This window comes from Phyllopteryx taeniolatus, chromosome 16 (assembly GCF_024500385.1).
Source record: "Phyllopteryx taeniolatus isolate TA_2022b chromosome 16, UOR_Ptae_1.2, whole genome shotgun sequence".
In the NCBI taxonomy this organism is placed as follows: Eukaryota; Metazoa; Chordata; class Actinopteri; order Syngnathiformes; family Syngnathidae; genus Phyllopteryx; species Phyllopteryx taeniolatus.
In genome coordinates this window covers 13,270,154-13,285,192 of record NC_084517.1, presented here as the reverse complement: position 1 = coordinate 13,285,192, position 15,039 = coordinate 13,270,154, and the positions used below count along the sequence as shown (strand labels likewise).

The window sequence follows — 15,039 nt, the reverse complement described above, 5'->3', positions numbered from 1 at the left end:
CTAGTTATCTGGTAATGCCGGTACATTTTTTTGTTTGTTTGTTTTTGTTTTTGTTTTTTTCGTCGTCATTACAAGAACTGGATTTAAATAAAGGGGAAACAATTACATGTCTTAAAATTTAAATTGAGCTTCACCGCTACTTATGTTTCGCTGTGGAAATCTTGCATCGGATTGGTGGAAGAGTCACCTGACTCGACTCCAGCAGCTGGGTAAACATGGCGTCAGTCTCACGGTGTGATGATTATGTCGCTCCTGCCTGCTAGCGGTGTGATTTCTGGGCGCATCTGTGGATCAAACAAGGCAACGTGATGGTAATGAAGACATGAAGAGAAGACGGAGAGAAGAGCTGCTTTTCATTGTCTCGTTCAATGCATGAAAGATTTGATGCTGGCCGGATGCTGGAATTGACGCTATATAATTGCTTTTGTTAGCAGGACGCCGACCTGCGTGCGTGTGGTGTACTGTATTAAAATCGAGCATCTTATGGTGTGGACTGGATCACCCGATGCCACAATTCAACACTGGCATCAAATTTCCACATATTCTGTAATTATTGGTGGACGTTGAGAATACAATGATCATTGTGACTTCACTTTATCTGCCTTTCAGCTCTGCTCCCTGCCAGCGTGTTCATAATTGATAGATGAGCTGCACAGTGTGGTCTCTAATGCCTTGCTCCGCAAAAGCACTATGATAGGTTCACCTGACGTGGTGGCTTTCACAAAAGAGGCTGATGATGGTCAGATCACTCCTGACCCATGGGCCATTCCAGAGGAGTTCTCCATTCCCCTCCATCCTCCGGCTGACTCCAATCCTTGGGCCAAAACCTCCTACGCCAAGTTCACCAAAGACTTCATCCTCATTTCAGAGTTCTCTGAGCAGGTGGGCCCTCAGCCTCTCCTCACCATTCCCGATGACCCCAAAGTCTGTGGCACTTTTGATCTCAACTACTTCTCCCTGCGCATCATGTCAGTTGACTACCAGGCCTCCTTTGTTGGGCATCCGCCTGGCAGCGGATACCCTCGGCTCAGTTTTGTGGAGGACTCAAGGGTTGTACTGGGTGACTCTAAAGAGGGCGCGTTTGCCTACGTCCATCACCTTACACTGTATGACCTGGAGGCAAGGGGCTTTGTGCGGCCATTCTGTATGGCATACGTTTCAGTAGATGAAAGGAAGATCATGTTGCAGTTTCAGGAGCTGTCTGTCCGCTTCTCAAAGGCCTCGGAGTGCTTGAAGGCTGGGAACCGGAGAGCTTTTGCCAAAGAACTTCAGCGGAAGCTTCGAGACCTAGAGTAAGTCCCTTCTTGAAGCAGTGAACCAGTGTTCTCTTACATAGATAGGAAACATGTACACAGACACCTTATGCTTTATAATTACACAGGACTTTATTTTACTTCATAATGACACATCCCAAGACTGAATGAGCTAACACTTTCAAGTTGGAATGGGTCAAATCAGTTGAGAAATGTAGAAGGGTGCATTAAATTTGTAAAACGTCTCATTGATTTCAAATGGATTTATTTCTATGTAAATGTGAAATGGTGGGAAAAGTAGGAATTTTGGAAATCTGGGGAAATCATACAGAAGATGTCCTGAGTTTTGTGATTATTTTGAAGTTGGAACAGTTTCAAGAGCTGGGGTACACCCTGGACTGGTTGCCAGCCAATCACGGGGCACATTTAGACAAACGAGCATTCACATTAACACCTATTGACAATTTAGAGTTTCAGTAAACCTAACAAGCATGTTTTGGCAATTTGGGAGTAAGCCGGAGTACCTGGAGAAAATCCAGCAAGCACAGGGCGAACATGTACTCCAAAATTCAAACAGAAAGGCTGGAGCTGAGACTTAAACCCCAAACCTTAGAACTGTGACGCATAACTACTAGTCTCGCTTCCCAGTCACAATACTAATACCATACTATATACTGAATCAATAATAGTCCTGTTTTAGATGGGTGTCAAGTAATAAACGTTTGTCTGTGGTGACTGTGCTAGTTATGACTGAAAATGGAGCTCTGTCACTGTTTGACCATGTTATGCTTGTCGCCCTCAAGCATGCCACCCACCCGTCGGCTGAAAATGTTTGTTTATCCAGACTTTGCTATGTGAATTCCCTCATATTTACCATTTAATTAATAAAGACAGGAGTTACTGAGCAAAATATAGGCGTTGATTGACAACCAAGTTTTTTTTCCCCCTCTTAGGTACACTCACTCTGTTCTGCAGAGGGAAGAGGGCCTGCGGAGAGAGGCGGGACCACAGTGCATGTACTCCGCTCATGCTGTGGAAAAGGCAAATGAGCTCGCCAATGTGGAGAAGAGCATATACGAACACAGAGACCTTCTAAGACAGATCAGCTCATACCCCCATCGTCCCCGCCGGGACCCTCAAGCTGTTGCATGTCAGAAGTGTATGAGAGAGTGTGAAGAGCTCTTTGGCAAGTATTCCAAGCTAGCTAACCCCTTGAGTTGCACCGATGGAGGGGACAAGGAAGGGAATGATGTTCAGGGACGTAACGGTCATGGAAGCGAAAGGGAGGTGGGTGAAGAAGAATATGAGCATGTTAAACGCAGGCCGTCCTACACGCCACAGTTGATCAAAGCCAAGTCTGCAAAGTGTTTCGACAAGCGCCTTAAGACCCTCCAAGAGCTGTGTGACAACAGGTTCTACGAGGCCACTGTGGAGCTCCTGAAGGAGACGGAAAGTAGTTTCCGTGGTGACCTGTGCTACCTGCACACCCGACGCTTGGACCTAGCCCTGCGGAAGAAGCTGAGAGTTATTAACTTCCTGTTTGAAGAGGAACTCTGTGAAGACGACTATGATGATCTTGATGGAAAGGCAACATTAAGACCATTTTGTGCTGTGAACCACGCTGTAGATGACTCCAGACTTATGAATCCAGTACCTATCGTACTTGGACCAGAACATCCAAAGCCTTTTGACGCTGCCTCTGAGACTAGCCATACTCGAGACCTCAAGCTTGAAGACAACAATCTCAAGAGCTCTTATTTTGACCAGAAATTGGATGCCCAGAAGTGCTCAGAGAAACCTAATGGAAACTGTAGCAACCAAGCAAGTCCAAAGCCAGACGTTCTGGATCATGAGTCTAACTTGACCCCAGACTGCATCCACAACACTGATCTGAATGGTAAGAGCAACAGTGAATGGGTGGAGGACGCTATTGATGAAGACAGGAAACCCAAGACTTTGCTAGAAGAATCTACCAGAGACGTAGGATGCGAGAAGGGCTCTAAGTTGGTTCCAATGGATGCTGCATGCTGTATGACTCATGAAGGTTTTCTCGATAATCCACCTGATGTGGCGCCCCATCTCGCTGTCCACCTGCAGAATGCTCAAATCCTGGTGGTCAACCAGGAGCCCCAGGCCCTACTTCCACTCCATGATGACTATGCTGTGGGATGCCCATTCTCAGAGAACCACACAGCTGGACTCCTAGGAGATGCAGTTTCCCATACCTCGGCCGAGGATGGGTCTGATTGTACTATGAGTACATCTACTGGTTCTGATTGGACTGCCTCCCCTCTCAGCAATGAGGGGAAGCTGACCCTGCGTCAGAAGAAGAAGGCCGGACAAGGGGCCTTGAGGTTCGTGCGACAGTATCCTTTTGCTATGCAGGCTCTCTGGTGTTTGCTGAGTGGCAGGACGCTGGTGGTGCTTGGGGCCGATGAGGCGAGAGTTCGTCGGCTGGTTTCAGCACTGGCCCTATTTGTACCAGCTCCAGGGAAGTGTGGAGAGCGAGTACAAGCTTGGCTGTGCTGCCCTTTCACCCTTACTGACCTGTACAGGTGGAAACTTATTGGATTGCAAAGGTAAGCACTCAAGGAAAAATTAAATAAATATAATGCCTTGCCAAAGGCTTCTTGGTTGATCTGTTAATCATTAAAGATGAGTTATGGATACTCAATCTTTATGTTGTTGGCCATTTCTCCATTTGTTGACTCAAACAACGTTGCCATCATGGTTATATTTACTGAATCTGTGGATGTGTGTCTAAGGTCCGCCACACAGCGAACGAAGTGTGGTGGGTTCAGCAACTAGTTTTAGTGGTCGACTGCCAGTGACTGGTTTTGCTGTGATTCAAAATTTGAAGGAAAAAAAAAAAAGCATTTCCATGTTCTAAGCATAAGCGAAACCCAGCAAGCCGCCATGGCATTGCCAAGCTCTGGGACGATCGATTGTTACCAGCAGCCTCTCAAAATATGGACACTTTCTCCCCTTTATTATCGCCCGTTTCCTCTCTTTGTGGCGATCTGCTTATTCCTTGACAATTGTGCCATGTTTTGGTGGTTCAATAAAAAAATAATGCAGTACAGTATATTCTGTGTGGACTGTGGCGCCTCAAAAACTATACAGTTTTTCCGTAGCAGTATGTTGGTAGATGTACTGCACAATCGCTTGGTATGCGGTGAAGTCGCCAACTGTAGTTTTTGATGGTCCACTTCAGTTTTGTTTGGCTGCGTAGCTCGATTTGTGGTGGGCCTAAGAATCTAATTTTTATGAGCTTTTACTTTTATAAAACAATACACTACACACCATCCTCATTATGTTTTATTGAACAAAAACCAAGAGACAAAACGGATGTGCCAATTTTTATTTAAAAAAAATTTCCACCCAATCCATGTTGAAATATTTTGTACTCACCAATGTTGTTGGGGGGGAAAAAAAAGTCTCTTCACAAGGCGCAATATAAACATGAAGTCGTTTTAGCCAATCAGGAGCCATTCTGTGAATACTCGGTCAAGTGACGTTAGTCTTGAATATGACAACTTAGTATAAAGTTAGCAAAACTATACTAAAACATAATTAAGAAACACATAAAATAATAAATACATTTAAATAATAAATACAGTACAATTACGGCTTAAATATGAAAAAGCAAAATCTTAACAGTGAATACTGGCGCATCAAACAGATGAAAAGCTGGGTGGAAAAAACCTGTTTTTAAAAAAAAAAAAAAAAAATGATGAAAGGCCAAAAGTTATTGAAAATTTCACATTTTTGAAAAAACTCATTGGCTTTCCTGTAATCAGCAACACTATTTGCTGGCAACTTGCAACTATTTATCTATATTATATATACAGTATTTGTCTCTCAGAGTGGCGTCTCCTGTGGGTTCCAGCATGCTGTACTCACTGTCCCGCTACAGCCGCTATATCTCCATTCTGGATGCCGACCAGAAGACATTGCGCTCTCCACCTTATCGTGGCGAACTGCTCGCCAACATGGCTGATCACCGCACCTACGTCCGCCGTGGCTCCACATACTTCCTTCACGTGCAGAGTATACTGTGCCGTTTGGTGGCCAAGGCCTTTCTGTTCACCTTCACCCACCATCTCCATCTGCCAGTCAACATAACCGAGGGCCCGGATGGCGTGGAGGCCCGACGCCGCTGCTTCCTCCAGGAGCAATTGGGGCTGGGAGAGGACGACAGCCAGATAGTGCTCTACCTCAGCCAGCTGATCACTCAACACTACCTGCACACTTCTGTCGGCCACAGTGCAGCAGCAGCGCCTTTTAATTTTAACTACACCACCAGCGTTTTATACAAAATCTGATCTTTTACAGAGAGACCCCACTCTTTTGGTTTTTAATGGACTAAAGATGGTCTTGATCTTGAAGATGATCATTTTAATTTAAGATCAAACTGCACTGGTTTTATTGTATTATCTCTGCATATCTGCCTTGTTCTCTGGTCAAATGTGTGTGTAGGAAAAAGGCAACTTGTGAATGTCAGTAAGTGGTTCAGTTGTGAAAGCATGTTGACTCAAACATGCACACATACTGTAATCCTGACGTGACAGAGAAATGGTGAATATTTGCATATTACTGGGTTTATGTTGTGGGATCAGTCCCTGCTCAACCACACGTGTACAGTATCTTTATATTTTTTTAATTACAGTAAATTAACACTTGACACTGCTGTTCATGTACAGAAATAGCTTATTTGTTCTCAGACAAACTTGCATTGTGATGATATTCTGTCCATGAAACTTCATGAGCACCATGCAAATTTGTTCCGCCTTTGTCAACTAACGCATTCTCGCTGATGATTTTTCAACCACACTCTCTGTTTGTTTGAATCATGTAGTGGGCATGAGTTCTTTTACCCACATTCCTGTAGTAAAATTGTATTGTCCTTGTTTTTCCAAATGGACATGCAAAAGTGGACTTTTAACAGTCAATTTTACTCTTGAGAACATGAAGTAAAGAGGCTGTTTCAGCCTTGTTAAATTTTATCCAGTTGTCCTCCCATGATAGTGCATGACCTAAGAAATATGTTGTCAAACAAATACTTTCTGTTGAGGGGTGCACAACAGCAACAAAAAAAACCTGCTGATGCGATCAGCTGTTGTGGATGTTCGTGGGATTTGACTCAGTCAGGAAAACTTTAAAGCTATTTAACCTTAATGTATTGAATTTCACTGTTGTCTTAAAGGTGTGAGATTGTTGTGGTGTCAGCATGAGACTGTCTTGTACCACAGTGAATTATTATATTGGTAATGTTTCTGCTTTATCATGGGTGAAATAATTGTTACAGACAGGATGCTTGAGTTTGGTTTGGGTGAAGAAGGATGTTAGATATATATGATTTACTGTTGCCTGATCAGTGCTCTTTGTTGGATGTAATCACAAAACTCAACTTTTTTTCAGTTCATTTTTTTCAGTAAGCCCTGTAACAGTTCCATAAACCTTGGAAATCTGAAATTGGGCTGTGAAACAAATCTACAGAAGAGTCATCCATATGTAGCACATTTTTCTGTTGCTAATTTTGTGGTGTTGCTGTACTTCTGTAACCACCACAACACATGTAACTGCATGGGGCAAATAGTTATGGTGGAACTGTGGATGCTGTCCTTTCTACTGCAAGCAATGGAAATTGATCGAGGCTTTTTTTTTTTTTTTTCATTCACCTGACTACAATTTTAATTTGGGGAAAATGCAGCAACCTTAGATTTCATTTGACTTTTTTTTTTTTTAACCCCGCTTGTTCCATGTGACCTATTAAATAATTTCTGATCTTAGTGGTTTTAGTAATTTTCCCCTGTAATGCAAAAAAAGTGAATGTAATCTGACCACACTGTGCTTAACGTGATCACTCAGTGTCCTTAAGTTACAGGTGCATCATTTCTGCACATTTTGTATCACTTCATGAGGGGGGCGGTGTCTTTTTTCCACCTTTTAAATATATCGCATATCAATGCTTTTAGGTCATTTTTTTCCATTAAAATATTTATATCCAGTACCGTTTTTGCACTGTTTGGTGCACACAGGAGTTAAATGAATCGATGATCCTGACGTTCACTGTGAACAACTCATGCAACCGAGAGATCATTAAATATGAAGTGCTCCAAGAGACTTGTTTGTGTGACTTGTTTCCACAATGAATGTGCTAGCTTTTGAGGTGGTATGGCTAAAAAAAAATCAATTGGGAAAACAGCTCATTCTTCTGCAGGAGCTGGAGAAACAGTGAAAAGTGAAGTGTGGCATGTTCAGACTCAATTCAAGAAAGCTTGGACGATTTGATGTATTTGGACAATGCAACTCCCCACTTAATTCTGTAATCAAACATACCAAGTCTAGTCACTGAGCAGCAACAGTAACTTCATTTAGAATAAATTGCACTATTAGTATGATACTTGGTCTAAATGTATCTTAATTCTTGTTCTAGAAGCTTAATTAATGCACAATTTAATCAAACTGTTCTAAGCTCCTCTTCGTGGCTTTATAAGTGAATGGCTACTCTAAGAAACTGCAAGTATTGAATGTGAACAGATGTGACAAGAAGTTAATCAGAATTGTTTTATTCAAATTATTACAAGAGGTTTAAAAAAAAAAACTTCTCACCCAGCCCTCTTTGAATGAAATAAAACATCACAACAAAAGAGCTTGAAGAAAACGTCCTCCTCAGAGGTATTGAAGATAAGGGGTTTAGACAGTAGAACACACAGAAAAACAACTGTAATGAATACAGGAAGGCCACTCTCAGTGTACTTCAGAGCCCTAAGACAATTGCTGGGAATAATGTTGATCAAAGTAAGGAACAGTTTCTGTAGCAGGTGACTGAGATGTGCGAGAGCAATAATGGAGGCCAGGCAAGTCTTGATGTTCTACACCTAACCAGAACATCCTCTGCATCCACAGTGGGTGCATTCAATGATCCTTCCCTACAAAGAGACAATAAGTCACAAATGGTACATTGGGTAAGAAAGGTCTTACCACACATCATACTGTAAATACAATCAAACAGTAACAACCCACTGAAAATGTTTATTGATTTAAAATTAAGTACATGCAGATGGGTCTCTGAATTGTATCAAATATAATCCTATCCTTGTCTCTGTCTGGTTTGGTACTAAAAATGTGTTTATAAATGCAATGAATATTTTAAAGTGAAATGGCAGAATAATCATAAAAATTATTATACTAATGTATTGGAATCAGTGGCCCGTTCCGGCGGGACGCGAGGCCGGATACTCATTGAGACTTACAACTTCCAGCTTGCTCTTTGGAACTCTGCAAATACAGTTAGTCCCAAAGTTGGTATCTCGTGTTTGGATGCAACGCAGGCAGCACAAGTTCTCATAGCCCTGCTTCTTCCACTTGGCAATCAGGTTCTTGTCAGCATAGCCTTCCTTTATGCAATACTCATACAGCTCTGCCAGGACACGCACAAAGAAAAACAAACATTCGGTTGGCATCTAGTAGACTATAACACTTTGATATATTATGTTCTGTGCAAAGTAAACATGGTTACAATTGACAGGATAACGTTTCAAATGAATCATGATTGGTAAAAGTTTGAATTGGGTCAAGTGGAAAAGATGTTACATCAAGAGATAAATAATACTGATTAAATATGGTCCTCCTTTACCTCTGCTAATGGCTTTTCTTTTGAAGAAGAGGTCGTAGATGTATCGACTACGCTGATGATGCAGTCTGAAAATTGGCCAAAGAGCTTCCACTTTTCTCTTACCCTCATGAGGTTCAGTTTCAGCTGGGAAGAAGCAGACCATAGAAAGGGGATCTCAATGTCCGACATATCGAACGGTGGAAAACAACAGGCAACACGTTAGCGCCATATCTAAAGTAAAATGTTTCAAACCCTGCATTAAATTACAATCGTAATAAATAAAGCTCTTCGTGACCATTGGTTAAAAAGACAGTAATGCCCTAACCGCGTAAGGGCTAAATTATCTTGTTTCGGCTTACCTTCCCTCATTTTCTGATCCAGCTCATCCAAAGTAGGCTCAATAAGTTCCCAGCCGTCTGGAGGTGGCTTACGACTTCTCTTGACTTTCGGCATTTTGCTACACTCAAGTCCCGAAACGAACAAAAGCACCTAATGTTTTCCTACTTGGGTATCGAAAACGTCTGAGGCCCTTGAATTAGCAGTCATCGGGGTCCATTGGGAACTCGTCTCACATTTGACGTCATAACACAGTATTTATTTTTATGTCTTTTAAATCATATTCCAGACTAACTTGGCATTAATTTATTACCAAACGTGAATTTAGGTCAGTTTGCAGACATTTTCTGAGCCAAAATTGATGCAAATAGCCTGCAGTCGTTTTCTTGATATTGCATCACTTTCGGCCACAAGTTGAATGCCGTTATGAAAACAGAAATGCCTTTTTTTTTTTTTTTTTTTTTAATAACACGTAACATACAGATAATAAAGTCAGCCCATGAGGAAAAATTTATAATATGTGGTTTGTACGCGGAGAGGTGTTTGAAATAGCCCGACCATTTCTTTCCATTTTGAGGATATTTGAACAGGCAAATCGTTGGCCACTTCTGTATTTTGTTGCTCTGTGATTTTAGAAGCCAGCTGTCACTTCGGCCTTAAATGTCTTTTGTTTTTTATATATGTATATTGTTAGTCTGATATCGATATACAGTATTTATTACTCAAAATGCCTAAAGGAGGTAAGACGATTGTGTAAAATGTCAACTGTTCAGTGAATTTGCATATTTCTACAGAGTATTAGCAAGCGTTAGCCACTTTAAAGCAGGTAACGATTCTTGCCTTTAAGAACATGCAGAGTGGCATCAATTTACGCTTGTGTTCGCTTTGATGGCATTATAACATTACACCGATGTAATGTGTAGAGACGTGTATGCTTTAGATGTGTGTCCAATCTATGTTCTTCTCCACTGTGCGTAGTAAACAGGGTAAATCTGTTCACGTCTGTCATCTTCACTGTAGGTAGGAAAGGTGGCCACAAGGGTCGCATGCGGACCTACACAAGTCCAGAGGAGATCGACGCCCAGATGAAGGCTGAGAAGGAGAGAAAGACAGTAAGTCGTGTATCTTATACAAGAAAATGCCATAGACCTCTTCCAGGATCCATACATACCATTTCTCTTGCATGCTTAGCGACATTTGAGTTGCTTATCCACTGACTTAATGAGCCTCTGAAAACAAAGGGAAATGTTTGTAACTGCTAAGTTCTCCTCATGTTTTTCGGTCACAACCGTAAAATTGACAGGATTTGATACCTGCCAGGAATTGTGTGCGCGTGCCTGTTTTAAATGAGAATGATTTTGTTACTGTTGTTAGTGTTTTTTGTTTGTGTGCGAGTTCTTGGATACTGGTGTTGATACAGTATAGTAATTTTTTTTCACTATAATTGAGAGATATTATTACAGAATGTGCCATTAAAAAGGGGGTAGAGCAAACCTCAAATTATTTAAATCATAGAAATATTGCAAATAATGAGTTAGACAAATCATATAATTTGAAGAGTTTTTCATCTGTGTATACTGGTTCAGAAGCTGTAATGCTAAACCAATGGTACCAACGCTAGCCTGTACAGTCTTAATAGCCAAAAGCTAGTAAAGTTGCAGAAGGGAGCAAGCTGTCATCACTGATTGATTTTGCAGGTAACAAGTGTTTACGCCTTGATGGAGGTCTGCACTTTCTGTGCTCATGTAAAATGCAGTTACGATGATGCACAGACATATTTACAATAGCTGACTAACGTGGCTATTTTAATATTTACTTATGGGATAAATGCATGATTTCCTATATTCTTTGTTTCAGGATGAGGATGAAGGTGCAGCTCAGAATGACATTACAGAAAAGTTACAAGCATCAGGATCAGATGATAGTGACGATGACAATTCACAGGTACAAGCCTATCACAGTAATTTTAATTTTTTTTATTTTTTTATTTAAAATGCACTCTGAGCTGTTGTGATGTGTTTACAGAGGAAGAGAATAGGTGTGGAGGGCTTGATAGAAATCGAGAACCCCAACAGAATTGCTCAGAAGTCCAAGAAGGTGACCCACATCGAGTTGGATGAGCCCAAGCAATTGTCGAGGAGAGAAAGGTGTGTGTTTCCGTACAAATCAGTTCAAATTTTTTGCCCCCATCATGTCACTTTAGTTTAAACATTAGGCATGTTATACTCGGCCACTGATTTTGTATACTGAAAGTCTTCGGTAATGTTTCTAGTAACCAGTTATTCGGAAAACTCACCGTTTGTAGTCTGGGTATCTTTTGCTACACCATTCCTGGAACTTTCTGGCACACCTAATGCATTTTTTGTGTGTGTGTTTAAATTCCCTAATGCTGTAATCCTACATACTTTGATTAAAAGGAACTTAACATTTTACCATGTATTTAATTTGTACATTGATTGGTTTTAGAGCTGGTGGGGCAGTTAAAGACCATTTTAGCAATTTAATTATTAAAACTTTGTATTTTGGTGATGTTTTCACATGCTTTTTTAATCTATACTTATGAGAAGAATAAGTATCCGTGGCAAGTTAATAATGTCCGATGTACTGTATAACAACTTGGGGCAGGAGTTGAAAATACGCCAGAGCTATGAACTTAAACATATTTCAGAGTATTCAGCTATGTTCAACTGAATTGTCCCTTTTCGATAAATTAAAAGTACAAATGTCTGACATTTTGTACTGGAAATATCAACAACCTACAGTATTGGAACCATACTGTAAGGACCAAAGTGTCGTTATATTGCACTATCACAAGTTTGGCCAAAAAAACGGTTCCTACGGCACCGTTTGTGCTGTAGGAATTGATAATTTTTCAGTTCAAGACTATCATGACTGTATTGTATCTAAATACTGAATAATTTATTTATTTGCAACATCCAGTTTAATACCAATGTTTTTATGTTTGTCTTTTTCCAACTCTGTGCATACAGAGAAGAAATTGAGAAGCAGAAAGCAAAGGAGCGCTACATGAAGATGCATTTAGCAGGGAAGACTGACCAAGCCAAAGCTGACCTCGCCCGCCTTGCCATCATCAAGAAACAGAGAGAGGAAGCGGCGAGAAAGAAAGAGGAAGAGAAAAAAGGTATGTTGCTTGAATGGGGAGAAAATATACAGTGATGTCTTGAGATACGAGTGACCCGACTGAGTTTTTCGAGATATAGCCGCATTTTTTTTTTTTGCTTGCTTTGACTTGCTAGCAAAATTTTGAGATTTGGGCGCTGTATAGTGGCAGTGAACTTAACTCAAGAAAAAGCAGCAGTTTAAGTTCTTCAAAAAAGAGGCTTCGAGCTGTTTAATGTAACCCCCCCCTCCCCAATTAAAGTTTACTGTCAAACTAAACATGAAACAGAGAAAATTACACATTTAAAACAACCAACAACAACAGCCTTAGATAACTATGTTTACCGTCATGCTGGCAAACAAAGCTGAAGTCACAGACGGGCTAACAAATATTATCTGTGTCGCTCTGTTATATACACTTTTAAGCAATCACTAATGAACAACAGCAACACATGTAGGCAGACAATATAATAATACTCACAGGTACATATTCTTTATCCTTTCATAAAATGATTACTATAACTGCAAGCTTACTGAGGACCGTCTCCATGTACAGTATATCCGTTTGTCTCCCCTGGGTGGCCAAGATGCGCACATCAGGAAGAGCACCACAATGTCTGTTGAATTGAAACAAAAAAAATGTTGAAAAAAGCTTTTACTTCTTTACATTCTATTTAGCGGCACGGTGGACGACTTGTTAGAGCGTCTACCTCGGGGTTCAATCCCCGGCCCCGCCTGTGTGGAGTTTGCATGTTCTCCCCGTACCTGCATGGGTTTTCTCCGGGCACTCCGGTTTCCTCCCACATCCCCAAAACATGCATGGTTGGTTAATTGACAACTCTAAATTGCCCGTAAATTGTGAATGTGAGTGCGACTGGTTGTTTGTTTGTATGTATGTGCCCTGCGATTGGCTGGCAACCAGTTCAGGGTGTACCCCGCCTCCTGCCCGATGATAGCTGGGATAGGCTCCAGCACACCCGCGACCCTAGTGAGGAGAAGCGGCTCAGAAAATGTATGGATAGATGGACATTCTATTTAACTATGTCATTACTGTATGTGTTTGGAAAGCACAATATTCTTGAGTGCTATTTTTCTCCCCAATTTTTTGGGGGTGTTTTTGGAAGGCTGGAATGGATTAATAGCATTTCAGTTAATTTCAAATGGGGAAAGATGATTTGAGATATGAACATGGTCACGCAACAAATTTGGTATCTCATGCACCAGTGTATATATAATTGAGAAATTGTAAATGTGATACGGAACTCATTTCCATATCCTTATCCATACCTTTTTTCCCTTGCAGCAAGAGAAGCAAAAGAAGCAGCAGCAGCAGCGGCTAAAGGGTTAAACTCCCTCTCACTAAAATGATGCAGAGTATTTATCAGAAACATTTTACCACCTTTATGAACTGACGCAATATGAATTAAGACTATTAAAAAAAAGTGATATGAAGAGTATTTACCCTACTGGTGGTGCATTTTGGCATGGATAACGGCCGGCCGGATTGGTAAAGCTGCAGCTGGTTTACATACTATTGGAATGAAGTTATGAGCTTTTACATGATATGAATCAAACTGATCATTTTACAATGTCCACTTTTGCTTATTGAGAATTGGCGTTATGTTTCTTTCTGATTTTACACTGTACATAACTGAGTTGTGAAAATATTTCAGATTAATATGATAATGTTCAAACATTAATTTCTTCATTTGGAGTCACCTGGTATGAATGTGATTAGTCAATACAGCAGTTGGTTCTTTTGTTGTTGTTGTTTGTTTGTTTTTTTTCCAGAAACTGTAGCTTCTCCTAAGACTATGCTTGACGGTTGGCATGGCAAAAAATCCTGTTCCTATTACAATATACCTAGCTCGAACAAACTGCCAGGTCAAGGTAGCTTACAACTTTTTACTTTTACTACCTATATTTTTCAAAATAGACTTGTTGCTTTTAAAAACATACAATGTCAAGATGACTTAAAGGAAAGAAAATCAGCTGCAGTTAAGCTCTTAATTGATTGAGATCTTGGGAATTTAAACTAATTAAGAACAGCAGCAACAGATTGGGAGAAGGAAGCTATTCCCCAACCATGGCCTTATGTAGGACAGTTGTTTGATGAAAAGCAAAATTTTTTTTCTGTTGTACCAAGTTATCAAACGGGTATCTTTTTATGAGCAGGTTGTTAAGAATCAATCTTTCAGTTGATGCCATTGGACAATCCAAAGTCACACAGGTAAAGATTTATCACCCTCCAAAGCATCCGCTGAATCGCGCTTTTGTTGATGCTGGATTTCAGTGCAGCCCACCGGATAGACTTTCCCAGGCTTTGCGCAAATGCCTGCTCTAAGAGTTCGGTCTTTTCATCAGTGCTAATTGCAGGCCTTCCACTGTGTGGTTATGAGCAGACACGGTTTGAGAAGCTTGCCTTGGATAGTACAAATTGTACTACGTGTTGGAGCAGTGTCGTGATGGCCATGAAACTTCACAAGCTGCCATTGAACTCCAGTCTGGGACCAAACGATTCTTGTCACCTGGCAATTTTGCAATACTGCACTAATGTCAATTGGCCAGCCATGGGCAACAGAATGATTTGCTTATTTAAAAAAAAAACAAAAAACTGCAAAGCCTAAGATGTCAATGCAAATGGCCTCATGCCTCTCAGAATCAGAGTCATCTTTATTTCCCAAGTATGTCCAAAAAAAACACAAGGAA

The 15,039-nt window shown here is 40.8% G+C and overlaps 3 protein-coding genes across 5 annotated transcripts; 2 read left to right on the top strand and 1 right to left on the bottom strand.

The window, feature by feature from the left end:
* The first annotated feature begins 152 nt into the window (after positions 1–152).
* On the top strand, positions 153–7,377 carry smcr8a (Smith-Magenis syndrome chromosome region, candidate 8a). Of its 3 annotated transcripts, none has more exons than XM_061748765.1 (3): positions 153–1,292; positions 2,207–3,832; positions 5,105–5,523. In XM_061748765.1, the coding sequence occupies exons 1-3, from the start codon at positions 691–693 to the stop codon at positions 5,376–5,378; spliced, it is 2,502 nt and encodes an 833-aa protein (XP_061604749.1). In that variant the 5' UTR covers positions 153–690; the 3' UTR covers positions 5,379–5,523. The 3 variants fall into 3 exon arrangements, with proteins under 3 accessions (XP_061604749.1, XP_061604748.1, XP_061604747.1); XM_061748764.1 differs by having other exon boundaries at positions 154–1,292; positions 5,143–7,377; XM_061748763.1 differs by having other exon boundaries at positions 156–1,292; positions 5,119–7,377.
* A 432-nt stretch (positions 7,378–7,809) lies between these two features.
* bud31 (BUD31 homolog) lies at positions 7,810–9,600 on the bottom strand. Its single transcript, XM_061748771.1, has 4 exons — positions 9,234–9,600; positions 8,896–9,018; positions 8,513–8,679; positions 7,810–8,188 (listed from the first exon to the last, which is right to left on the bottom strand). Exons 1-4 carry the CDS (start codon positions 9,325–9,327, stop codon positions 8,138–8,140), a joined length of 435 nt encoding a protein of 144 aa, XP_061604755.1. The 5' UTR covers positions 9,328–9,600; the 3' UTR covers positions 7,810–8,137.
* A 195-nt stretch (positions 9,601–9,795) lies between these two features.
* On the top strand, positions 9,796–14,090 carry pdap1b (pdgfa associated protein 1b). The gene is made up of 6 exons (XM_061748770.1): positions 9,796–9,950; positions 10,231–10,322; positions 11,068–11,154; positions 11,236–11,357; positions 12,201–12,352; positions 13,634–14,090. Exons 1-6 carry the CDS (start codon positions 9,938–9,940, stop codon positions 13,696–13,698), a joined length of 531 nt encoding a protein of 176 aa, XP_061604754.1. The 5' UTR covers positions 9,796–9,937; the 3' UTR covers positions 13,699–14,090.
* The last annotated feature ends 949 nt before the right edge of the window (positions 14,091–15,039 follow it).